Here is a 27,421-nt window from a genome sequence, read left to right as displayed (position 1 = left end):
CAACAAATATTCCGTGATAATCAAATTTATTTGACCTTCTGTCACTCAAGTTCGACTACACAACACTTCTCTGGCTGTAGCGCCAAGGAGAAATCAGAGTCACCGGTAGACAATACAAGTCCAAACCACTGCCAACCAGTCGATACCGACGCGTCGCAAGTTTCCAGCCGGAGAGGCCACAGTACGGTTCGGTCGTCGTGAATCCAGCAGCCGGGTAGTAACACAGTCATCGGCGAAGATTGAACTGGTTAAACGGCTTCAGGGAGCTCGCTTAAATCCGCAGGTCCGGCCAATCAGAGTTTCGGTAGATTGCGCCCTTATACGGTTGCTCACTCTGGTGGCTAGGGCAGCGCCGCCAGGGTACTCCGTGTCGATAGTGGTGTGTTCGCTGCCGCTAACCCCGCGACGATGCGTTCAGTGGCGCCAGTTGTTGACATCGTGTGCGGCGCCAGCGGTACTCGCTGTGTGCCGCGCGTGTTGTAGCACGCCGCGGCGAGTTGACGGCTGCTGTGCGTCGGCCGATACGACATTCTGCTAACTCCCACGGATGCGTGTAATCCGGAATCGGCCCAATGTCGCGCCCTACAACCTCCCGACGCCCGTGGCTCTCAAGGGGTAATGCGGATGCTGCTACAACCACATCACGGAGTTCTCCCCAGGTCTCAGGCTGCTTACGGAAAACAAAATGCGACTGATTCGCGGCACGCATTCCCTTGAGAATGATAGAAACTAATTCGCGTTCAGAAAATTCAACAAGCAGGGCCAAGGAGGCTGTGTCTGTTGACGCTTGTTTCATCTCATCACGTAAGTGCGCGGCCGAAGTTCGGAAGACCATCGATGACAAGAATGGACATACGAAAACGTTGCACATCCTTTCCTAATTTTTATGCCATCGTTATCTGTTCCTCTCAGTAACTTCCATTATCTACGATAATGATGGAAACTGAAGAAATAAATTAAAATTTGTACCACAGGCAGGATTTGAACCCAAGTCGTCTTGCTTTCTAGGCAGAAACTTCTGACCATTACACCACCACAACACTATAGTCCACATTGCTGCCCAACACAACACTGTGGTGCTATTCCAATGCCGGAGAGCCCTGGCTATATTGACAATTTAGGGGGAAAATAGGATGAGGATGTGAATTGTTGTGTTGGGGAGGTAATGGACTGGGGTAGTTCGTGCAGCACTGCGACACGTAGTACTTCTCTGGTGTAATGGTCTGCATTGCTGTGTGGCAAGTAACAAGACTCGGGTTCGAGTCCCCAGCTGTAGCACAAATTTTGATTCATTTCTTAAGCTTCCATCATCATCGTAGATAAAGATGAGACGAAATACCCTGGGGAAAATTTAATCATAAGATCATTGAGCCGTGCTCTCTCCCAATTATGCGTTTTCGTTAACTTCGCTGTCTATCTGTGATTGGTTTCCCGCCCTTGTCTCGGTTACGTCGTGGTTCTTCTCCCTTCTACGTGTGTATAGATATTTGCGCCGTGTACCATCTTTGGTTTGGCGCCTGGAGGGGGGGTCGGTCGGTTGTTGCGGACGAGGGAAGTTATCTCCGCGTGGTGCAGTCAGCTGGGGCCGCTGGCAGCCCCTGCGCAGTGCCGGAGCGTGTGTGGAGCTGTCCGATCGCTACGGGCTTCGTGGTTCACCGACCCAGAACGTCAAAATTTAGTAGTGGTTTCAAGTACCCAAGCCACGTCTATTCATGTAGTGGTGGTTCGCTTTGCTGGTTTGCTGTTGGAGAAGTTTTCCGGTTAGCAACACCGAGTGGTTCTACTGCTGAGATTTAGCCGCCATGCGGTGCAATTAACTATTTTGGTCGACTACGATTTGACTGCACCAGTGGAATTTTCTATCTTGTGGCCGTTAAGTGTTCTTGTTACTTGCCCTGGGCACTAACGTAAATTCAGGCAGTGTTCTTTGGGCGAAGTAAACTATTACCGTGTTTCAAATTCAAGTGCACCAGTCGAATTTTCTGCGTAGTGGCCGTTAGTGTTCCGGTTACCTTCCGTGGCCACTAACGTAATTTCAGGCAGCGTTCTTTCCTCATCTGTTGGTGCTGTCCAGCCTGGTGTCTAATTTTGGCAGCTAATACATACTCCATTGTGGATTATCACGTTCGTAACATTGCTAGTTAGAGTTCTCATGTACTGATTGACAGGAAGCAAGTCGTTGTGTCGGTCGGTCCGTGGCTGTCCCCTGGTTGGGACAACTTTAACACTGCGGCCTTCTGCCGTTAAACATTATGGTAGTATATTTTAAAATTTTGAAGTTTAATTGTGGCCCTCAGCCATTGGTATTGCACCTTGCATATGTTGCTTCTTTAAATTATTTTATTGCTATCTTAATTGGATTTTTATCTTGTTGATTTTTAAGATTTCTTGTTAAACATGCTGGCCTCCTGCCTTTAAAGGTCTATGGTAATATATTCTGAAGTTTTAAAATTTAATTGTGGCTCTCAGCCATTTGTGTTGCACCTTGCTTAGCCGGTCGGGGTGGCAGTGCGGTTCTAGGCGCTTCAGTCTGGAACCAGACGACCGCTACGGTCGCAAGTTCGAATCCTGCCTCGGGCATGGATGTGTGTGATGTCCTTAGGTTAGTTAGGTTTAAGTAGTTCTAAGTTCTAGGGGACTGATGACCACAGATGTTTAGTCCCATAGTGTTCAGAGCCATTTGAGCCATTTGAACACTATTAAGGCAAATACAGTGTTTGTTCTCTATCAAAATCTTTCATTTGCTAACTATGCCTATGAGTAGTTAGTGACTTCTGTAGTTAGAATCTCTTATTAAGCTGGCAGTATTGGCGCTCGCTGTATCGCAGTAGTTCGAGTAACGAAGATTTTTGTGAGGTAAGTGATTCATGAAAGGTATAGGTTATTGTTAGTCAGGGCCATTCTTTTGTAGGGGTTTTTGAAAGTCAGATTGCGTTGCGCTAAAAATATTGCGTGTCAGTTTAGTGTTGATCAGAATAGGTAAAGAGCGAAATGTCTGAGTACGTTCAGTTCTGCTCAGCTGTTTGAAAATCAAATAATGTAAGAGGTTTACCAGCACAGCAATTCATTAATTGTTCCAAGGGGACGTTTCACTGTGATAGGGCTTACCTGCATGAGGGTCATGCCGTCTGCGACCATCGCAGAGACCTCGTGCTCCGATACATCGTCCGGTATGAGCCGGTCGGGGTCGACGCCGGTGGCGGCGCTGCAGATGCTCCGCAGCGCGGCGAAGAAGGCCGGGGCGTGCACGTCTGCGGGGGCGGCGCCGCCCGCGCTGTCTCTGGCCAGCCGCTCGCTCAGGAAGAGGCCGCCCTCGTGGAACGCCTCCAGGAAATTCCCCAGCAGCTGCAACACGCCGCCGTACAGAGCCGCTCCACGGCGGGGGCGCCGCTCTCACAGAGTCCAGCCAGCAGGCGCACCCCCCCCCCCCCCCCCCATCTCGCCGGGGTGCAAAACTGGTGCTGTGCTGCGCTGGCCCAGCAGTTTGCAATACTGCGCTCTTCTTTAATGACTTTTGTGGTAACCACAACCAACAGCGGGAACGCCTTGGGCTGCGGACCGGAGCCGCCAGGCGGGGAAGCCGCCGGCGGTGGAGCACGCACAACCGGGTAAACACAGGACGAGTCGGACGACAGACCAACGACAACTGACAACAACCGACCACGACCGACTATGAGCGACACAACAAGGAAGAGATAAACAACGGAGGCTTGTGGAAACCACAACACCAAACACCGAACGTAAATCCACTCGGAACCAGAGCCAGGCAAATGTCAACAACGCCCAACGACCAGAACGCAATACCGCCAAGATAGAAACGAAATCGAGAGCGAGTACCAGACTGGATGGACTAGGGCAGAGCGGGTCCCAATATACGAAACCGGAGGGAGCGGCTATTGGCCGCTGTGTGCACGTGGCCAGAGGTGTACAAATTCCCCTTGCAGCCTGCTTGCCCCTAGCTCCTCTGCAACCGTTCATGCAGGTCAGCCTGCCGCGACGTAAACACAAGAGTGCGCGTGTACTGAGGCATAGTGGGCAATGCGGGCGATACGGGCTCCCGCAAGCCCGGCCTACCTGGGTTCCCGCAAGCCTGCCAAGCTTCACGGGACCCGCTCAGCTTGCTGCGCCTGACAACAGATTGCGCTGTCAAGCTACCGTGACTAGAGTAGCCAGGTAGTTAGCCTGCAGTTCATTTATCGCAACGGTGGAGGCAGCACAATGAATAGGTCGAACTTTAGTGAGATTGAAAAAAAATTGACAACTGGCGAATACATGCTGGTAACGAAACAGAGCACAAGTGCCGCATGGGAAACGTTTTCGTGTGTTTATGAGGCCGCTTCAAATAAATCGGTAGGTGTGTCTCAATGCAAACTATGTAAAAAGCTCTTAAGTACTTATTCGGGAACCTCGAGTATGTTACGACATGTGTGCAAATTTGACAAGCAGTTCCCTCACTCCGTAAATATCTTGAAAGAGGACAAAGATTTAGTGGCCGAAAAGTGCGTCGAAATGTGTGCTAAGGACCTGAGACCATTTAGCAGTATAGAGGGAGAAGGATTTCTTAATTTAGGGCAGACACTGATCGACATAGGTAAAAAATATGGCTCAGTTGATATTAAAAATGTTATGCCTTCCCGAGTGACAGTAGCTAGGAAAGTTCAAACCTTAGCTGATAAAGTGCGCAGCAAAATGCTCCCAGATATAGTGCATGCGATTCGTTCTGGTATATGTGCCAGTACAATTGATATATGGACAGACAAAGTGGTGCATTACATGTCCGTGACAATGCATTACATAAATTCAGACTGGCGTTTGAATAAATATGTACTGATGTGCTCTGCGTTTCCTGACTGCCCAAAAACTGGCTCGAATATTCGAAACGAGTTGGAAGATGGCTTAGAAACTATGGGTGTTTCTCGTGAAGACATTGCCAAAATTACGTTTGTCACAGACCAGGGCAGTAACATTGTCAAAGCTCTCGAAGTATATCAGCGTCTTCCATGCATGGCTCATAGTATAAACACAGTCTTGAAACATGTTATGAGCGAACAGTTTTTGAAAGAAAATGTTCCAAATATATTAGCCATTCTTAATACAGTGCGGGCTACGGTTTCGTACTTCAAGAGAAGAGGTCTCTGTGTGAGACTGAACTCATCTTTAAAGCAGTGGGTTTCAACTCGTTGGAATAGTTATTTTGACATGCTTGTATCAGTCCATTCTCAGATTGATTCAGTGAAGGCTGTTTACATAATGAAGGTGCCTCTGATAAAATGCTGGGTTATGACCACCATATAACTGGCCAGCTTATAGAATTTCTTAAGCCGTTTAAAGAAGCCCCAGTTGATCTAGAGAGTGACAAGGATCCAACCCTACATTTAGTTCTACCGTGGTTTTATGCCTTAAAAACTCACTGTACCGTACGGGATAACGATGAAGAGGTTTGTAATTTTGTTCCATCTGAATATTATAGAACCACTTGTGAAATATGTACGTTGAGAAAATGTATTTTCAGGACATGAAACCTTTGAAACAAGCCGCTGATGCCTTCCTAGAACAGAAAATGTGCGTTAGTATGTTGCATAAAATTGCAACGTTTAAGGTGGCTAACTACCGCACATTAAGAAAGTTAACCGAGGATGAAAAAATTGAAGTTTACCAAGCAGCACGACAGATGTGTGCTGAAGGTAAGCTCCTAAGATAATGCATATATTCTTCATCTACATGTACATGGGTACTCTGCAAGACACACGCAGGTGCTTAGTTGAGGTTTCATCGAACCACTTTCAACTTATTTGTCTCCTTTTCTCGAATTTCGCGCGGGATAGAACACCTACAGCTCTCCGTCTGAGCGCTGCTTTTTTGTATTTTATTCTGATGATCATTTCTTCCAATGTATATGGGACTCAACAATATCTCTTCGAATTCGGAGGTGTAAGTTGGTGATCGAAATTTCCTATATAGATAGCGCCACGTCAAAAAACGCCATTGTTGTAATGATTACCACCCCAACTCTTGTGTAATTTCCGCGACAGTCTTTCCCCTGTTTTACGATAATACCAAACCAGCTGCCCTTATTTAGACTCTTTCGACCTCTTCCGTCAATAGTAAGGCTCTCCAACTTCATAGCAATGCTCCAAATGAGTGTTTTGTCATTAAAACGCCTACAGTATTTTCTGTGTGTCCATTCCTATTTAAGTAGGTCGTAATTGTAATCAGAGGTATTAAGTAGAATCTACAGCCTTTAGATTTGACTGGTTGATCTTGTAAACGAAGTTTAACGGACTTAGTTTAGTACACACAGGGATAACCTCGCTCTTGTCATTATTTATTGCCAACTGCTAATTTTCACACCAAAAATATATACCTTATTTAAATCGTCCTGCAGTTAGTTTTGATCTTCTGGTGACTTTACAGGACGATAAATGATAGCATCATCTAAAACCTATTATAATTTCAACTATGTGTAGTACGATCTTCACATTATTCTGCAAATATTAATTGGAACCTGTACAGTTTCAGTACAAGTGCCCAATCACAGCAACCAAGAAACAAATCCAGGGCCGTACAAAATGGCGAAATTTGAGGACTGGGCAGAAGAGCCTCCTCTCCTACATGATGAAGTCAGCAGATGCTTGCAAGAACACTGTGTGAACGAGGGAGATATTCTACAGTGGTGGAAAAATAACTCCCAACGACTTCCTCGACTTGCGTGTGTGGCAAAAAAAATATTAAATATACCAACCACAGTGCGTCTAGTGAGAGAATTTTTAGTTGCGCTGGAAACCTAATTAGCGAAAAACAATCACGTCTTAATGCAGACAGACTTAACGATCTCGTCATAATTAATTCAAACACTAATCAGCAGACACATTGAAAATACAGTAGAACATTAAACGGGAAACTATGAGTTTGAGCGCAAATGTACTAATTAAGAGTGCAGATTTCTTTCTTGTGCTTTCTGGGCGTCAATTTCTGAGATATAAATTTTGTAATGCATACAGTTCATTTTTATTTTAGACTAAACTTTTTGATTTAAATCCTCCCAAGTGACATTAATTATTGTTTGTAAACCATTTTCTGTTACTTGGGTTTGCAAAAGTAGCCAAATATTTTTAGGAGTATCTGGTTTGGCCTAAATAATACTTTCAGGGGAACTGAAGGAAAATTTGTAAAGATTTTATGTTGAAAAGTGTTCTGCAAAATAAAATACTATTTGTGGAGTAAGGCAATACACATTATGAGTTTGAATTACCATTTTTTTTTTGAGTTCCACACACATTGCAAAATGTAATTTTATTCTTGTATTTCTATATTAAGGGGAATCCCACATGCAGAGTCAAGATGCTGAAGACCTAGACACTACAAATACTCCTAAAATGAAGAGCGTCTTTTTCCATGAATGTATTGTAGTAGGAATATAATGGAAACTCTGAGCCACTCTCCACAGCGTCTATATCTGCGTCATGAGGATTCAGACTCGTCGTTTAGGTCTGTGTTATGAGGGTCTAGAGTCGTCGTTTAGATTTGCATCATGCAAGTAAACACTCGTCGTCTTAGTCTGCATCATGATGGTCCGAAATATGGTCCCTCATGATGCAGACCTATACTACAAGTATGGACTCTCATGACGCAAACGTAGGAGCCGCGAAAAATGGCTCAGGGTCGCCATTGTATTCCCAGTACTATAGTTTTTAGACGAACTGGATACGAAACAAGTCCTTCGATTTTGTTAAATTGCATTTTGGCAATTTAGAATGATTTTGCCAACTTCGAATGAATTCACAGAACCAGTAAAATACATCCTGGAAACGTAGTTAAATATTTATATACGAGTAATTGGTGTCATACTTGGCTGAAACATACTAAAGTTAAAGAATCTAGATCTAAAATCTTAATTTGGTTCTCATGGCAGTACAGTGGTTAATAGGGGCGTAGATAATTTATTCTTCTGGGGAGGTGACCAATCTTGTTTTTTGGGGGTGGAGGTTCACTTCTTTAGTACAAATATCCATCCGTTTCGGTGTTGAAAAGTGCAGCACAGACTGCATTGCGTTGCCTGGGAATTTATTTATTCCATACTCTCGTAGTCCATCTTCCCTCCCGTATTTTCTCTCTATCCATTTAGTCCTGTCCCACTATCTCTTTGATCACCTCCCCCCCCCCCCCCCTCCCCATCCCTTGGCCGGCCGAAGTCGCCAAGCAGTTCTAGGCGCTACAGTCTGGAACCGCGCGACCGCTACGGTTGCAGGTTCGAATCCTGCCTCGGGCATGGATGTGTGTGATGTCCTTAGGTTAGTTAGGTTTAAGGGGCTCCGGAACGCCCTATACTTGCAATGTTAAAATAACGCTTATAAATTACATCTTTCCTCACAAAGTATTTGAGGTAGGAAGTTGAACTTTTTACAGATTATTTATTGGAATATGGGCCACAACTTAACACAGGGATTTTACAAAATTTTAGTTCAGTTATTAAAGATGATTTTTTTCAATTGTAGTGAAAATTCACAACATTTTTTGCAGTTTTTTATTTATATATTCAAAAATATACAGTTTTTTGAAAAAAGGCTGTGTTAAATTATGCAGAAGGTACTGTGTAACATTTACTGAAAGTTTGAAACAAATTTGTTTGGAAGATCCTTAGAAAACATGTAATTAGTATGAGAAAATAAAAGTTTTGGGAATCGAGCGACAAAGATTGGATTAACTTTTTAGTGCATTCCAGGTCCATAGGATGGATTATCTTCATCCTCTGCAAACTCCTCCTCCAGCTTCCTCTTGTTCCTCCTCCTGTTTACTCTTTGCTTGTATTTCTAGACTCTTTACAGCCCTGTATGCAGCCCGAAGGCGTTCCTTGTCTAAAGCAAGCATCGCTCGTTGTTGTGTTCGTAGATTTTGCTACCATTTTCTTCAGTTGCAGTTACTGCAGCACTGTTCCAAAAGGTGGTCATGTATGAACACTTATCACATTTCAGTTGTATTTCACTAGCAAGTCCTACGTGCTCTATTATGGAGAGTTCCAGACCAACTTCACTACAATGAATACATCTTACACAGTTTGAAAAAATTCCTTTGAGAACCGACATATCAAATATTTCATTCGCATCCGATTCGCCCATAAAACATTCATAGTTTTCACTCATTGAACCAAGCTTCTTCTGTGAAGTATTTTCTTTCCCACTTTGACTGCTATGGGAAGGTGTACTTGAGAAGTTAGGTTCACTCACTTGGTTATCGTCTTTATTGTTTACAGTAATAACACATACCTTTGGCTTTCCAACATTTCTCCTTTTCTTAAAAGCCTTCAGAGGATTTCTAATAACTTTACTTTTACTCATTATTATACTTCAACAAAACAGAGACTCAAGAAACAGAATTAATTACGAATATTTTCGAGATAACGACAGAGTAAATAAACATGAAACAATCGACAATCACACCAGCGATATATATTGAACCATCACAGGTTAGCCACAACACATACTTTATCTCACATCACTAAAATGTACCTGATGAACACGGACGTTAATAATAACACCATTTGACAGCAGTTTAACAGCGCCACAGTGGGTCACGCCCATGTAGAACACATTTCAAAAAAAATTTAAAAATTGTTGTAGTCTTCGGAATTGAATAAATTATATATGTATTAAAAGGTAATAGTCTGCAGATTCAGAAAACGCAAAAAAGTAAAAATTGAACTTTTCATGATTTTGAGCCTTTCCGGAGCCCCTTAAGTAGTTCTAAGTTCTAGGGGACTGATGACCTCAGAAGTTAAGTCCCATATTGCTCAGGGCCATTTGAACCATTTTTGAACCCATCCCTTGGCCCATCTCCCCCCCCCCCCCCACCCTCTATCCTTCTCCTCTCTCTGTTGGATTCCGCCACCTCAGTTCATCTCCTCTTCACCTATCTATGAAAACTCATATATATCTGTCAACTTTTGTGGTGATCAGTGAATCAGTGTCAAAGTTTATTGCTAGGTAGCATTTATTGTAATACGTTTTGATACGCAGCATTGATAGTTTTGTTTTCTGGTGCGTAAACAAATAAAGTTGAAGGTGTCCCGACAGGGGAATATGCGACATACAAATAGCCATGTGAAAAACATGATTTTCAAGATTGATGCCACAAACATATAACAACTGCCCTTGTGATTTATCTATCGACATGGCAAATGTAAGCTGCACTGGAAATTATAACCGTTTAAAGTCGAATGGCATGTCGGTCGGAATCTTAGTGATACTGGAATCAAACTGTCCTCACCTTTGTACTTTCCTTTTAAAATTGTGGCTTCGATTACGTTGTTCTTTAACTTCTTCCCCGCAAGCCGGGTGCCAGTACAAAGACGTGGCTGGTTTACCTTTCGCAACATGATTGCCGATCCGACTTAATTACAGATTGGGAGGCGGTAATCCGGGGAAATCCAGCGAATTTAAAAATTCCGTAGGATAGTTGAGTACATCATCTTGGTTAGTAACGGAATAAACCGACTTGTATGTCAGCAATTCGCCAGGTGTCATATTTTTAATCTGAAAATTCATTTCGTTAACATCAAGGTTTTTTGCAGCCAATATAACACGTTCACTCAACCAAAAATGGTTTGCAACTGTTAAACGACATTTGCTGTGCGCGAATTGTCCAACACGATGACTGTGAATGTCAGACAGCTCTCAAATTTCAAAAAGATCATAGACATTTCGTTTAAAAGAAATGTATATATATACACACACACACACACACACACACACACACACACACATATATATATATATATATATATATATATATATATATATATATATATATATATATATATATATATATATATATATATATATATATATTCAAAAACCTTCTCCATGGAAACATGCGTACATAGTGAACTTTCACGGTAACACGCAAACGATGTCAAAATCTTTTGTAAGGTACTCTCTTCAATGTACTGTCCGAAATTTTATGTAGACAGTGATGTTCCTCTTGATGGTCAAGTGTGCAAAATTTCTTCAAGATCGGAATAAAATTGTAGGTTGGTGTAGAAGTGTGTAAGTAAAGTACCCTCCGCCATGCACCATTCAGAATTTTAAGCAGACAGCGCCCTTCATCCTGCTTTGAATATCAAGTGTGCCAAATTTCAAGATGGGAATAAATACGTACAATTTGTCGAATTCCGTTATGTAAAGGAACCTCTGCCATGCACCATATGAAATTTTATGTAGACTGTGACCTTCCTCTTGGTTTCAAGGTATAGTGTGCAAAATTTCATCAAGATTGTATGGAATACAAACACACGGACACAATGAAAACGCACTTTCAGTTTTTGTCAAATTTTCCAATTTTTCGGTCGATTTTCGAAAAATTTTATTTCATAAAAACCTTGTCCTGAGAATTACGAACACAGCAAAAACAATTTAGCCGAACTGGTACAGGCGTTCTCGAGTTTTACGCTTATCAACTCATTTGGCAATTAATTTTTATTTATATAGATAAGAAGCCCGAAATATACGCGTAAAGGAAGAATATACAAATAAAACCAATATTTTTTTACCTGAAATTAATACATATATATAATGTTGGGGTTTGTCTTTTGGTGCTCAGGTAAAATAAAAACTTTTGATTAACGTTCATAATACGACAATGACGCGCGCAGACTAAACGGCTGCGTAGCGCAGCTCAGCAGTAATATGAGCAGGCAAGCAAGTTTCCCGCAGCCTGCCCAGGTTGGGTTCTGCTTGGCTTGGCTGGGAGTGAAGCAGCCTGCCCGTTCTGTTGACAACGAGCGGCGGCCTGCCCGCCTGGCCACCGGGCAAGCATGGGCGGGTTAAAAGCGGGACATGTACACCTCTACACGTGGCGTAGCGGTGGCGTCCTCGCTGCGCGAGAGCCGCTGCGCGGAATAGTCGCCGCGGAGGCGGAGCCCTCTATGGGCTGACCACGTCCATTTGTTCTGGCGCGTGTTCGACTTCCGCGGCGGAAGGTACTAGAACTTCTCTTAAGTACTGACGACATATTCATTACACCATGTGATCAAAAGTATCTGGACACCCCCAGAAACATACGTTTTTCATATTAGGTGCATTGTGCTACCACCTGATGCCAGTTACTACATATCAGCGACCTCAGTTGTCATTAGACATCTAGAGAGAGCAGAATGGAGCCCTCAGCGGAACTCACAAACTTCGAACGTGGTCACATTGTTCGGTGTCACTTGAGTCGTACGTCTGTATGCGATATTTCCACACTCCTAAATATCCCTAGGTCCTCTGTTTCCGATGTGATAGTCAAGTGGAAACGTGAAGGGACACGTTGAAAGGGTACAGTACCGCCCGACATTGAAAATAGGTACAACATACTTCATTATTTTTGTCAGAACAACACATTTTTTTGTAATATAACTCAATTTCAATTAATACAGCGAAGCCGGATACCAGTGTGGGAAAGAATGACAATTTATTTGTTTAATTGATCACATGTGCACTCCCTCAAAATAAATCCCTACATCCAGTTTGGTGAGATCTGTGAAATGAATGAATGTATGGTCGTCTGCTAACCGCAGATAGTGAATGTGAATATATGATCATCTTTGAGACGATCCTTTGGCCACCTTTTGTGGGACCAAAGAGATGAAATTTACCTGAGCTTTGAGCGCCTGAAATGTGGCTGACCAATACGGTAGCATGGTCTTCCCCCACCTCGACAGAGGTGCGAGATGACCTGAAGAACGGCCATGTTTCAGCACTCTACCGCTGGATCTTATGCTGTTAAGACCTGTCTTAGTTGTGCTCCGTAGAGACAAAAGAGTGGAGACATGGTATGCATGTGGAATATTTAAGAGTAGTTGGAAATAATAATTTCTCTATTTCAGGAACTTTCGTGGGGAGAATTAAATGTCAGGCAGGTAATATTAATGGGATTGTAGTAATCTTCGGAAGTGACCAACGGTCACAATGAAACCACGTGTAGCAATAAGTTGAAATACTTCCGTGTGCTTAAGTTAAGCTGAATTACTAGCGTGTGTACTGTAAGTTGAAATATTTAAGAAATGGAGTGTGCAGGACTTGAAATTAGAGACGAGTACTTCCACGTGGTGAGTACTGTGTGAGGCTCAATCTGTGCATGAGACAAAGGGTAATGAGAAGTACTCGTCCATGGTATCAGTTGAGGACTCGTGTGCGTGATGAATATGTTCTTAATATTACTTTGCGAGATATGTTTCCGTGTGACGCTTGATTCAAACTATAATACTCTGAGAGAGAAGCAAGGTGAGTCAGCCGTCAATCCAGCAATGCCACATGGCTTGCATTGCTCAGGAAGACGTGCTTATATCTCCAGAGTTCATAGTAGGAAAGTAGAATTACGAAGTGGGGCAGTGTCGTGTGAAACTGGGACAAATACTAATTGAAGTGGGAAAGCTGAAAGTGATAGTGTTGTGACTATTTATTGTATTGTATTCCATGTTGTAGTGTGGTGTATGTCATGTAATTTGGGTATGTGTGGTTTGCATGGGAGAGTAGCAAGGTAGTTTCAAAAGATTAGTGGGTTATGCTTGTTCCTTCTGTACCGCTCGATCTGGAGGAAAGTTTCGTGATGATGATTGTGAGAGTCGAAGTGTGAGATATAATAAAAGATCCACCATCCTATCCAGAAAGTGCACTGTAGCGTTAAATAATTACGAGACCATAAGGTAGAGAATCACCAATGTAAAGCCATGCCCACTGGGCGGAATTTCTCATGTGTTATTGTTGTAGGTTATAGAATTTGTGTCTTTAGGTTATAGAATTTATCGGAATAAATAAGATAGTGGAAAGAAAAAGATTGGTGGACTTTTCCTTCGAATTGCATGTCGTCATGATATCCAGAATTTATAATGTGTGCGCCACTCATATTCAGTGCGATGGCCAGGTGTTGATAAAAGCCGTTAAATAAAATAAGAAAATGTGGTATTGCCAGTGCGTAGTGAACAGTCAGAGTTCTGTAAATTACTGATAGTCAGATGTGCGTTTCCGTTGCGTATTATTCATATAGGAAGATAATTTGTAACTTAATTGTGAGTACGAGAGTTCATGTTACTCGGTAAATAAGAATGAATCCACTCGCTTGGCAGACCACTCATATTGCAGGCCTGGCTGCTTGATGCCACAGTATGAGCAAGGCATGTGGGTGCCTCTCAACGTACAGCACAAAAGCGTACAGGCCGACATCGTCTGTTGATTGACAGAGACCGCCGACAATTGAAGAGGGTCGTAATGTGTAATAGGCAGACATCTATCCAGACCATCACACAGGAATTCCAAACGGCATCAGGATACACTGCAAGTACCGTGACAATTAGGCAGGAGGTGAGAAAACTTGGATTTCATGGTGAGGACGGGGCGTGAGGACGGGACGTGAGTCGTGCTTGGGTTGCTCAGATGGTAGAGCACTTGCCCGCGAAAGGCAAAGGTCCCGAGTTCGAGTCTCGGTCCAGCACACAGTTTTAATGTGCCAGGAAGTTTCATATCAGCGCACACCCCGCTGCAGAGTGAAAATCTCCTTCTGCAATATCAAATCTACCTTAGTGAACCGATATTTCTAGTTCTTCAAGTGCATCAACTTTTATTCGTTCCTTCGCCACGTGTACGACTTCTAAATCCTCTTCAGTGCTTTTTTTTGTGTGTGTTCGGCTGCCGCAGACATACCATAACTGTCCAGTCTATGAGCATCTGTGTGCTCTTTGCAAATTGTTGGAAATTCTCTTCCTGTCTTCCCTACGTTCCTCGCATCACATGAGTCACGCTGTTTTCTCCTTTCCTGCAGCACTGCTTATTCCTGTTCATTTTTCCCGCTCCTGACTTAACGCCTAAAACCATATCCAACAAAATCTTTCAGTTGGAATGCGAATTGGACATTTAATAAAATAAAATAAAATTAAACTATGAATAAGGTGCTCTGTTTATAATATGAAAACCACTACACCTAAATTAATATCAAAATTAAAAGTTCCCAAAGAGAATCACCCTCTCAGATCAGTCATTAATACAAGAGAGAGTCCTGCGTACAAATTAACGAGCTTGCTCTACCCGTTCCTTATGTGCGTAGTAACAACTACTAAAGGTGTAACAATATTGCCTAGATTAACAAAATTAAGATAAGCCGACCACTGAATTCTCCCGACTAGTCTGCCTGTTACGCTACAAAATCATTATCGTTATCTTCAGACCAGACCTTAAGATGGATTATATTAGACATTACTATTAAATGGTTATTTATCATAGTTGAGTTGTTTATAATGATTTTAGCCTGATGTCACAATGAAGCTACTTTGTTTTGTAAATATCGGCGTTCTCGTTGCAGCAGTGTTATTACTTTTTCTTTTCTGGTACTTTCGCTGCCAAATCCACTTCACTTCCTATAGAAATAGCTCTCGTGAGACATTCTGTAAGCGTTTCAGTGTTTGTATCAATACTGGAATTTTCACTCATCTTTTCAACCTTAAAGTGACGCAGAGGTACGGTACTTTTTACTTGCGTGTCTGGATGAACAGTCACTAATGACGATTGACAGCCGTCTGAAATCAACTGGAAATAGACTGGCCTGCATGAAGTGGATGATATGTCCGCTTGCGATTAGCGGGAAATCTGGCCTCGATTCCTTGCCGTCACAAATGTTCAAATGTCACCAACAGGTTCAAATGGTTCAAATGGCTCTGAGCACTATAGGACTTAACTTCTGAGGTCATAAGTCCCCTAGAACTTAGAACTACTTAAACCTAACTAACCAAAGGACACCACACACATCCATGCCCGAGGCAGGATTCGAACCTGCGACCGTAGCGGTCACGCAGTTCCAGACTGTAGCGCCTAGAACCGCTCGGCCACTCCGGCCGGCTCACCAACAGGTAATGTATCTGTACCTTACACAACCGATGCCCAGATATAAGCAGTCTGTGAATTTATTCAGAATTAACATAGGTATTGCTTTAAATGAAGACAGTAGGCGGGACGCAGACTTTTAAGTTCACACTAACATATTACGCAATATGAATAATATTCGTTAAATAAATGTCGATTCAGACATGTCACAAAGAAACTTATGACAAGCTGTGTCCTAAATGTGAGACGTGTTTCAGCTTTTTGATTACGTAACTATGGTGTGGAATGTCTACTAGGTCCTCATTGTCTACATTGCAACTACAACAATAGAGCGTGGTCACTAACTTGGGAATCGTGCGTTCACGGCAGAGTGCACGCTGCTTGCACGTGGCGCAGTCCGGCAGTGAGCTCAGATAAAATACTTTTAACTTCTGTTACGCGTAGCTTCCTTACGAACTATAAAACCAATTCCGATACTTAAGCTACAGGGTGTTTCAAAAATGACCGGTATATTTGAAACGGCAATAAAAACTAAACGAGCAGCGATAGAAATACACCGTTTGTTGCAATATGCTTGGGACAACAATACATTTTCAGGCGGACAAACTTTCGAAATTACAGTAGTTACAATTTTCAACAACAGATGGCGCTGCAAGTGATGTGAAAGATATAGAAGACAACGCAGTCTGTGGGTGCGCCATTCTGTACGTCGTCTTTCTGCTGTAAGCGTGTGCTGTTCACAACGTGCAGGTGTGCTGTAGACAACATGGTTTATTCCTTAGAACAGAGGATTTTTCTTGTGTTGGAATTCCACCGCCTAGAACACACTGTTGTTGCAACAAGACGAAGTTTTCAACGGAGGTTTAATGTAACCAAAGGACCGAAAAGCGATACAATAAAGGATCTGTTTGAAAAATTTCAACGGACTGGGAACGTGACGGATGAACGTGCTGGAAAGGTAGGGCGACCGCGTACGGCAACCACAGAGGGCAACGCGCAGCTAGTGCAGCAGGTGATCCAACAGCGGCCTCGGGTTTCCGTTCGCCGTGTTGCAGCTGCGGTCCAAATGACGCCAACGTCCACGTATCGTCTCATGCGCCAGAGTTTACACCTCTATCCATACAAAATTCAAACGCGGCAACCCCTCAGCGCCGCTACCATTGCTGCACGAGAGACATTCGCTAACGATATAGTGCACAGGATTGATGACGGCGATATGCATGTGGGCAGCATTTGGTTTGCTGACGAAGCTTATTTTTACCTGGACGGCTTCGTCAATAAACAGAACTGGCGCATATGGGGAACCGAAAAGCCCCATGTTGCAGTCCCATCGTCCCTGCATCCTCAAAAAGTACTGGTCTGGGCCGCCATTTCTTCCAAAGGAATCATTGGCCCATTTTTCAGATCCGAAACGATTACTGCATCACGCTATCTTGACATTCTTCGTGAATTTGTGGCGGTACAAACTGCCTTAGACGACACTGCGAACACCTCGTGGTTTATGCAAGATGGTGCCCGGCCACATCGCACGGCCGACGTCTTTAATTTCCTGAATGAATATTTCGATGAGCGTGTGATTGCTTTGGGCTATCCGAAACATACAGGAGGCGGCGTGGATTGGCCTCCCTATTCGCCAGACATGAACCCCTGTGACTTCTTTCTGTGGGGACACTTGAAAGACCAGGTGTACCGCCAGAATCCAGAAACAATTGAACAGCTGAAGCAGTACATCTCATCTGCATGTGAAGCCATTCCGCCAGACACGTTGTCAAAGGTTTCCGGTAATTTCATTCAGAGACTACGCCATATTATTGCTACGCATGGTGGATATGTGGAAAATATCATACTATAGAGTTTCCCAGACCGCAGCGCCATCTGTTGTTGACAATTGTAACTACTATAATTTCGAAAGTTTGTCTGCCTGAAAATGTACTGTTGTCCCAAGCATATTGCAACAAACGGTGTATTTCTATCGCTGCTCGTTTAGTTTGTATTGCCATTTCAAATATACCGGTCATTTTTGAAACACCCTGTATATTTAGTACACAGCAGCGTAGCACTTAAAACGAGCAAAAAGTAAAAACGCCGTGGCCACATATTTCGCGGAAACCCTTCAGATGTTACGGTGGAGAGTTCTAAGAAGTATTACAGTAACGATGACCAATATCGTAAAAGATACTTGATCATCGAGTAGCGATACGAAACTGTAAGACATGAAATAAATCAATTGTGTGTGCTGGTTAGTTCCCCAAAATCGTACAAGAAGTCTTATATACAGTAGTGAAGAAAGCGCACAAATGCGAAACAAGTCTTTTTTAATTTTTGAAGGATAAGGAGAAGCTCTACCAAGAAACTAACTCCAGGAGTTGATGTAGGTTTGCTTCATTTACATACAGTATTTTGTTACAGTTAAACACCAGGAAAATCGGAAAACTATTTTTTCTCATGTGCTGCTGCTAACAGCCGCCTCATGGGAACCGCCCCTTACTTCATTGTGTGGTCTTCTCTGTAACTTTAACTTCAGCAGTACATCAAACAAGTGATTGCACTTGGGTAAGCCCAGCAGCTAAACGGCATAATTAATAGAATAAACGAAACGCATCCTTTCGCCTTTGGCTTCAGACATAACTGTTGACTCGATTTCAATATGGCAGCCCACGCGCATGTGCACTAAATTTTCGCGCTTGGATTACAGCAGAATTTCCATTCTGCACATTCTCTGTTCTGTGGTAAAGGCATGCTTAGTTTGCAGATGTCACACTAGAGTGCATTAGAATATGCTAACATAAGAGTCATTATTCGGCTAGAGTTTCACAAACGGTTGGATGAAATAAGAGCGAGAAGCGTGTGCCGGTACTTTCAGTTACTATCAAGTTTTTCACTGGCAAATAGTGTTATTTACTTTTTTGTTACTTCAAGTGCATTTTGATGGTATTCACAACGCGCTTATTAGGCTGAAATATCCAAGATAACGTTTCTTCAGAGACAACTGAAGAGGAGTAAAAATTCTTCAGGCCTCGCTGTCAGTAGAAAATTTGATCACATTTGTAACTGTATCCGTATGCTTTACATTACTCTGTTTTAGTTCCTCACAAATGTGTTTCTGCTACTGATTTTTATTTCAGTGCCAAATTGCATTTAGAATACACGTGTAAACATTCAAATACACAACATGGGCACCTCATAATTCTACAAAATATTATAGTTTCTGCTAAGTAAAATTGTAATACGCCAATTGCAAGTTGTTAATCACTTTATTATTGGTTCCAAAATATTTTGTCTATAATATATCGTTAGCTGCAAGGTATCTTGCATTCTTACTTTTTAAACACATGGGCTGCAGCACAACGAAATAAATATAAAGTCGAGCAGCATGTTGTTCCTAGCTAAGCACTCGTGGGACTGTTTACATTGTTTATTTTTGCTGTCAATGGTGTCGATGTCCAAAGATATATGCAAGGAAGTTGCGCCTAATTCGTGACGTATGAAAATGGCGAGTTACGATGCAATCTCTGGAACTGTAATCAGTATGGTGTCTTGTTCTCTTGAATGTAACGTTACTCGCTCCCTACTGAATCGATATGATTTATGGGCAGCTGTAATGTAGTAATTTCTTGAAATTCAATGTATGTAGAACAGTGAATTGTAAGATGTTCGAATGGGACAGAGATTAAATGCTCATATGCACTGAGTTCATTCATATAAGATAGCACACTCATTTTATATTTAAGCAAATGGGAAATAGTTTACTGTGGTGTCACCGCTCGACACCACACTTGCTAGGTGGTAACTTAAATCGGCCGCGGTCCTGTAGTACATGTCGGACCCGCGTGTCGCCACTGTGTAATCGCAAACCTAGCGCCACCATATGGCAGGTCACAAGACACGGACTAGACCTCGCCCCAGTTGTACGGACGACATTGCTTGCGAACAGAAGTACGACGCCTTCCTCTCATTTGCCGAGAGACAGATTGAATAGCCTTCAGCTTAGTCCATAGCTACTACCTAGCAAGGCGCCATTTGTATCAGTGCTTATAGCGTACTAATATTCAAGAGAGATGTATTCCAACAAGAGAATAAAGTTAAGTATTATAAAACTACGTACTTTTCTTTAGTGCATTAATAAGTCTCCTGTTCCAGTACTTCAAGCCCGTCTGCGTTAGTTTAGCGTGCACCTAGCTACCTCATTGTGTCTAGACAGTATGAACTAGACACAACATTTACTATTAACAACATTTATACCGAAGATTTACCAAGGCATATCCTTCTTTTCTCTAAGTAAGTGTAGCATAACATAAAACTCGCTGTGCAACAGTTACTTTTAAACATTACAACACGACCTCTGACAGTTTCCTCTTATTGCACATCGCTTTTGACACCAATAATAAATTTTTAGTGTCTTGTAATAACTTTTGCGTTTCTCGCCCGTAATACCGCCAACTAGTTCAACGAACGCCGTTACTTGTCTCTTTCCATTCAACAGTCTTTCGACTGTCTTCCTCTGATTTCACATCTTTTGCTTTTTTACTGGGTATTGGCCTCATATTAGAATCTATACAGGTGGAGTGTTTTATATATAAGTTTACGCATGTTACGTAACACAGATAGCATAAATAAAAAAGAGAAAAAAAAACCAAAGAAAATACCGTCACACGTTGACAATTTTGCAGCTTTCCCTAGTATTGACACCACGAACCGCTTCTGTCCCCGAGATACAGATCACAAAAAGCGTACAGTTTGTGCAGGATGAAATTAAAGTGCCCTTATCTGCGACCATAACATGATGATGATGCCTTATCATTTTCCACCAGTGGATTTTAGCGAAGCTTTGTAAGTCTTGAGAGGTTGGTTTTGACTCACCTCAGAGTGGAACGTGGGGTTGATGAGTTTGCGGTGCGTCTTCCACCGGCTACCGTTGAGGGTGAGTAATCCGTCGCCGACGATGGTCCGCATGACGTTCGTGGTGAGGGGATCTCGTTCTACCATCTTGGACGTCACCAGGACGTGTTGCACGTCGTCCGGGTGAGCGACCATTATCACCAATTTCGGGCCCACGTAGAACCTGCCACCACGACCACAGCACCAAGACTTTTCATTTGCTGGCACGGCGGGAAAATAGCTGTGTATGTACACTCGAGTTTGCAGAAACTGTGACACTCACTGGAACAAAACTTTACAGAAAAGCTGAAGCACACAAGAAGAAGCATTACTGCACTGCTCTAGACACTTCCAGTACTCCGCCCACAAAGTCCTCGGAAGGCGCGGCTGTATCGACCGACCACCCTGCTTGCCAAGAGGGCTCACCAGACCCGCCCCACCACCTACCCGAGTGCTGGCCAAGCACGGTGGAGCTTAACTTCGCTGATCTGACAGGAACCAGTGATACCGCTGTGGCAAGGCCGTTGGCAGATACATCCAATACTCTTAGATAAACCGAGGGTTTATGAATTTGGTGGTACAGCTAACCAGTCAATAGCATATTTAAAGAAAAGCGAGCACAAACTTGTACTTAGTAATTGAAATCATGAACACAGGGGAGATCCTTCTGATGTCCAACAATGTAGGCCTTTCTATTGTTTCGATCTTCCACCTAATATACAACAATCATAATCAGTTCTTTTTATAACTGAAACTCGTACTGTAATCAACCCAAACATACAGCAACAGCAAAAATGCTAAATAACGTACTTAAAGGTACTATTGCTTTTCTGCAAACGCTCTCATTATCAATTTCAAAATGACACAAGATATTCAGTTCTGCACATTTTGAGGTACTACACTAACGATAAATGTAGCACATGATCACGGAATAAAAAGTACGATGGAAGCTTAAAAAAATTTAGGTGTCCATAGATGAGAATTTTAACTGGGAAAAACACATTTCTGAACGCCTAAAACAATTCAGTTCAGCGATATTCGCGCTTCGAATAATTGAAAAACTTTAGGAGAGACAAATGAGTAGGTTAGAGTAAGTTTTTAGTAAGTGGTTGGTTCAAATGGCTCTGAGCACTATGGGACTTAACTTCTGAGGTCATCAGTCTCCTAGAACTTAGAACTACTTAAACCTAACTAACCTGAGGACATCACACACACCCAATCCCGAGGCAGGGTTCGAATCTGCGACCGTAGCGGTGGCGCGGTTCCAGACTGTAGAGCCTAGAACCGCTCGGCCACACAGGCCGGCTTTAGTAAGTGGAATCATGTGTAGTAATATAGGGTGTGTCAGAAAGAATATACGTATTTCAAATGCAAATATTTGTTTAAGATGTACGAATATGAAATTTTACACACATATTTACGAACCTCTCAAGTGCAGATTACAGATGTTCAATATGTCCTCGATCAGCGACCTGAACAATATCACATTGATACTCAAATTCCTCCCATACTCGGGCAAGTTCGTCCTTCGTCACTGATGTTATGGCAGTACGGATCAGGTTCTTCAACTCTTCCATGTTTTGTAGGAGTTGTGGTACATAAACGTTGTCTTTAACGAAACCCCGCAGGAAGAAGTCAGACGGTGTCAAATCCGGTGACCGTGGAGCCGAGCTGAGACATGCTAAGTCGCCAGTTCCTTGACGACCAATCCGACGGTTCGGTAGAGTTTCATTCACGCACTTGGCGACTCCAGTGAGGTGTGCCTCGACTTGTCGATAAATGACGTTGTCTTCGTGCAGCCTCGGAAACAACCAGTTTTGTAAGAGAGCGAGATACTGCTGGTCGTTAACCGCGTTTCCATCAAAGAAGAATGGGCCATAAACGATCAAAAAAATGGTTCAAATGGCTCTGAGCACTATGGGACTTAACTGCTATGGTCATCAGTCCCCTAGAACTTAGAACTACTTAAACCTAACTAACCTAAGGACAACACACACATCCATGCCCGAGGCAGGATTCGAACCTGCGACTGTAGTGATCGCGCGATTCCAGACTGTAGCGCCTAGAACCGCTCGGCCAGTCCGGCCGGCAAAGAGATGATCGGGATATCGCACAAAGCACATTGACTATGGACGAATCCCGTACCTGTTCAGTGACTGCATGTGGGTTCTGTAGGTCTCAAATTCGATATTGTGTTTGTTTACCTGACATCTAACACGGAAAGTCGCTTCATCACTGAACACTATGCGTTGTGCGAAAGTGTTATCATTGTCAATAGTATCAAGAATCTCATTGCAAAATGCCACACGTTTGCGTTTGTCATCAGGACGCAGAGCTTGTAAGAGCTGTAACTCGTACTGCTTCATAACCAACCGACGTCTCAAAACACGCCGAATTGTTGCTGTAGGCAGTTGTAACTCCCGACTGGGATGACGAGTTGATTTTGAAGGACTACGTTGGAAAGCAGTTTGAATTCGTGCAACTATTTTCTTCAGGCACTACGGCAGCCAGGACTCTTTCCTTTACATACACATCCTGTCTCTAGAAACTGTCGATACCATCTGGGAATGTTCCACTCTTTCGGAGGATCAATTTGGTGCCTCATCCTGAAACGTCTTTGCACTGTAATCACGAAACTGTAATTCGCAAACTCGACAACACAAAATGATTTCTGCTGCGGAGTAGCCATTTTATACATACGACGGTTACCAAGCAAAACAGAAGACAGCTGAAATCTATTGGATATTAATATAAACTAGACTATGTAATCTTTTCTCCAATAACCGAGCCGAGACGTAGCGATCGACAGTTTGGAAAAAAAAAAATACTTTGTAATACGTATATACTTTTTGAAACGCCATGTATTATGTATTAAGAAATATAGTTTCCAGCTCTCAAAAGCGTCCAGTATATGTGGTGCTGATCCATGAGCATATTGAGACATCTTCTTGAGTAACGTTTCACAGTAAATTTAATCCGTCATGAAACTTGTTGTAAACAAACCACTATTGTCTAAAAGGAACAATTATGTCCATAATTACAGCTCCGTCAATTCGTCGGGTGGATTCGATACAAGACCGGAAATTCCCGACCAAATTCCGGAAGCGGCGAGCTAATGCAGGCAGCTGTACAGACGGATAGAGACTGTGAAGGATACGGTGTCCAACGCGCAGTGACAAGTTTTTGCCCAAAGCGATGGGCGAGTTAAAAAAAAAAAAAAAGGTTCAAATGTGTGTGAAATCTTATGGGAGTTAACTGCTAAGGTCATCAGTCCCTAAGTTTACATACTACTTAACCTAAATTATCCTAAGGACAAACACACACACCCATGCCCGAGGGAGGACTCGAACCTCCGCCGGGACCATCCGCACAGTCCATGACTGCAGCGCCTCAGACCGCTTTTTTTTCTCATTGTTCATTATTGATCGTTGTGTTTGGTCGTTGCGGACGTCGCAGGACATCCTGTTCAAGTTCGGTGGTAGATGCTTCCACTCAGTTTTTTTATTACAGAGGCCGACCGGCTCTCTGACCGAACACGCTGAGCTACCGTGCCGGCTCGGCTAATCCCGCGCGGCTGGGTGAGTTCATTCGTTTGTTTGGAAGGGGGCTATGTGCTGTTGATGTGTATGAAATTTATCTGATGTGGCACAATCATTTGCGATTGCGCGCGCGCTGACAATGAAGCCAAAATGATATATGGTGTTATGCCATACAGTTATTATGCAAAACTTCATTATCTATCATGTTATTCGACTAACTACGGACTTTTTAGATGAAAGAATGCAATTTTTAAGGGCCGTCGATAGCTGGTTAAATAAGAAATGGTGTAAGTTTTGCATCTGGTGGCCAAAACTGTATCATTAACCGGTTGTGCATTAATGCATTAGCAGCATACCTACCAAGTTTCGCTGCCGCATGGTAATTGTGGCCGACACCAGACCTCCGTGAGTATCTGTACTTTAGTTATAACTACCCAGTACGTATGGATGTGTAAATCTATGCACACTTTTCTATACTGCTAGAGGGGTAACTGGAAATGAAATGGAAATGATCGTTTGGCGTCATTGGCTGGGAGGCCCATTACAGGGTAGGTCCCCCGCCTTGGTGCAGGTCTTATTACATTCGACGCCACATTGGGCGACCTGCGCGCCAGATGGGGATCAAATGACGAAGACAGCACCAGTCCCTCAGTGGACAAAATCCCCGACTCAGATGGGAATCGAACCCGGGCCCGTAGGACGGCAATCCGTCACGCACGCCACTCAGCTATCGGGGCAGACGAGGAGTGACTGATTCTTAGGCATATGGTACGACAGCCGCAGTGCTATTCCGTGAAAAGCAACTTGCCCCCATCATCAGATCCGCTCGGTTTTCATTTTCAGACAGACTATACCCTCACAGCATTTCCTATCCAGTTGTCTTGTGTGAATATACAAAATAACTTCACTGAGTTCATGTTTATACGGAGGAGTTAATCTCACGTTATTAAGTCAGTACCAATTTGCAGTTGTTGATGAGAGTTCATGTAAAATACGTTCCGCCGGCCGAAGTGGCCGTGCGGTTAAAGGCGCTGCAGTCTGGAACCGCAAGACCGCTACGGTCGCAGGTTCGACTCCTGCCTCGGGCATGGATGTTTGTGATGTCCTTAGGTTAGTTAGGTTTAACTAGTTCTAAGTTCTAGGGGACTAATGACCTCAGCAGTTGAGTCCCATAGTTCTCAGAGCCATTTGAACCATTTTTTGAAATACGTTCCTATAAACATACCTGAGAAGTGTGTATTTTTTAAGTGTAATGTTGGTTGTCGGTGGGAAAAGAATTGGATTGGTAAATGTGGTACCTGCCATCTACGTATCATTGACAATATATCCTGAAGCAGTCTAATTTGACGAATTAATGATTGACCAAAAGATGCTACACTTCTCTCACCATTAATTGTGTTACTGGTAGACTGAAGAAATCTCTCCCACTTGACATGTGGTATCACACATCGATACTACCCAGGACCATAGTGCAACGGAACTGCAAATTCCTGCTAGATCCGGATAGCAGTCGTGTGGGACCCGGCAGATCCAATGGCGCGCGCCCGCTGAGCCACTCGTCCAGTGACTTCGTACCGCGAGCGCCCTCTGCCACCGCAATACGGGACGGCCAGTGGCAGCCACCACCCACTACCACGTGGAGCCTCTTTGCTACATCACCGTCGTTTGTGCTTGTTATAGCGAGCCTCCCCTTTGTTGACAATGCTATTATTGGACTCTTCATATGCTTGGAAAAATACCAGCTAATCTTCTTTTTACTGTGTTGTCTTGCTCTCTAATCATTTCTGCTCCTCTCCATATTTCCTACGACGAAAGTTGATACACTATTCTGCATCCCACCTCTCCTTACCATTGCGTATGAAGCTGTATGCCTGGCATGTGGTCAAATTGTGTTGCTGCTCTTACCTTCCTGTCGCTCCCAGCCTTGCGACGGACCATCCCTGGGGTTGGCGCCTTTGCAACTCGTTTCAGTTGCTGCACCTGCCACAGCAGGCATCATACACTCTGCCCAGACAGGCAAAGTATCAACATAACGATTCGGTCTTTTACAGGTTGTGTGGTGGACAAAGGTGCTAGGAGCGAGGTACCATTGCACATTTGCTTCGACATTTTATGTCTCTACTGCACAGACCAAGAGTTTTGTGACGGCTCCCAAACCCAAGATCCTCGACGGTACTTTTGGGGCAGCCACCACAAATTGTAGAAAGCGTGGGTAGTGACCAGGATGTAGCTATGTCTGTTGACCGAAAAATAATTAATGACAAGAATTGCGCCGGCTAGAATGAAATAACTTATTTTTATTTCTGACGAAACGTGCACCAGCAATAAAAGTCCAAGTAATATCCAAGAGTAGTCCGTGTACTGAGCCTAGTCGAATATAATAGCAAATATCACACTGCAATGGCTCCGCTATAAACTCCACGAAAGGCTAACAATAGACAATCGACAATAGACTGTCCGTCTCGGGGTCAGCGCTCATCCTTATATGCAAAAGGCAGAGGGCGCTGCGGACCCGAGCTCAGCCATGGCGCGACCTCTTCTGTCGGCGGTAACGCCCTGAGACGCCGACGGCCGCGACAGGAACTGTGGCCAGCGATGTCACGGTCAGGGCACCCGTGCGCGAGTTGGTTGGTTGGTTGGGGCCGTGGGTACAACAAAGAGAACTGCTGAGTTACCACCAGAGTCGATTTCATCTGTGTGAATAGCGTGATCCTGCCATAGGCTTTGTGTTTTAAGCTTCTGTGCCTGCCCGAATGGAGCAGCCCTCACTGCATTCGGCTTCCGCACACTCTGTGCCATTGACATCGGTTACGGAGCCATTGGAAGCTGAAGCCCTCTCACGGTCGTCGCTATCTTGGAGTCTTGACAGCTATCGTCCTCTGGGGATCGGCCCCTCTTCCCACCAATTGTTTCACGTCGCTCTTCAGGTCCCTCTGCAGTCATCGAGATGGCTCTGTCTTCGTTTGCTGCCCCATCTGTGGACACGTTTGTGCCCTCTGACCACCTTTTCAGCCGGTTTTCCCATGCGGTGTCAGGGCGAACACCCAGGTGCAGGCGGAGGCTCAACATTGGTCTCTGTTTCGGCTCCCATCTCCTCATTTCCACCTGCATCCTCCCTTCCCCCTCTCGTCGTCCAGTCATCCACACTACACAATG

General features: G+C 43.6%; 1 protein-coding gene across 1 annotated transcript in view; it reads right to left on the bottom strand.

Moving 5' to 3' along the window:
• Positions 1-27,421, bottom strand: part of LOC126209944 (cytochrome P450 4C1-like) — an 87,298-nt gene that overhangs the window by 50,939 nt on the left and 8,938 nt on the right. The window contains exons 2-3 of the mRNA XM_049939060.1: positions 20,709-20,910; positions 3,109-3,345 (exon numbers count right to left, since the gene is read on the bottom strand). Coding sequence (XP_049795017.1) covers positions 3,109-3,345; positions 20,709-20,910 — 439 coding nt within the window. The remainder of the gene's footprint in view (positions 1-3,108; positions 3,346-20,708; positions 20,911-27,421) is intronic.

Source organism: Schistocerca nitens, chromosome 10, assembly GCF_023898315.1.
Source record: "Schistocerca nitens isolate TAMUIC-IGC-003100 chromosome 10, iqSchNite1.1, whole genome shotgun sequence".
Classification (NCBI taxonomy): Eukaryota; Metazoa; Arthropoda; class Insecta; order Orthoptera; family Acrididae; genus Schistocerca; species Schistocerca nitens.
This window is presented reverse-complemented; position numbering and strand designations above follow the sequence as displayed.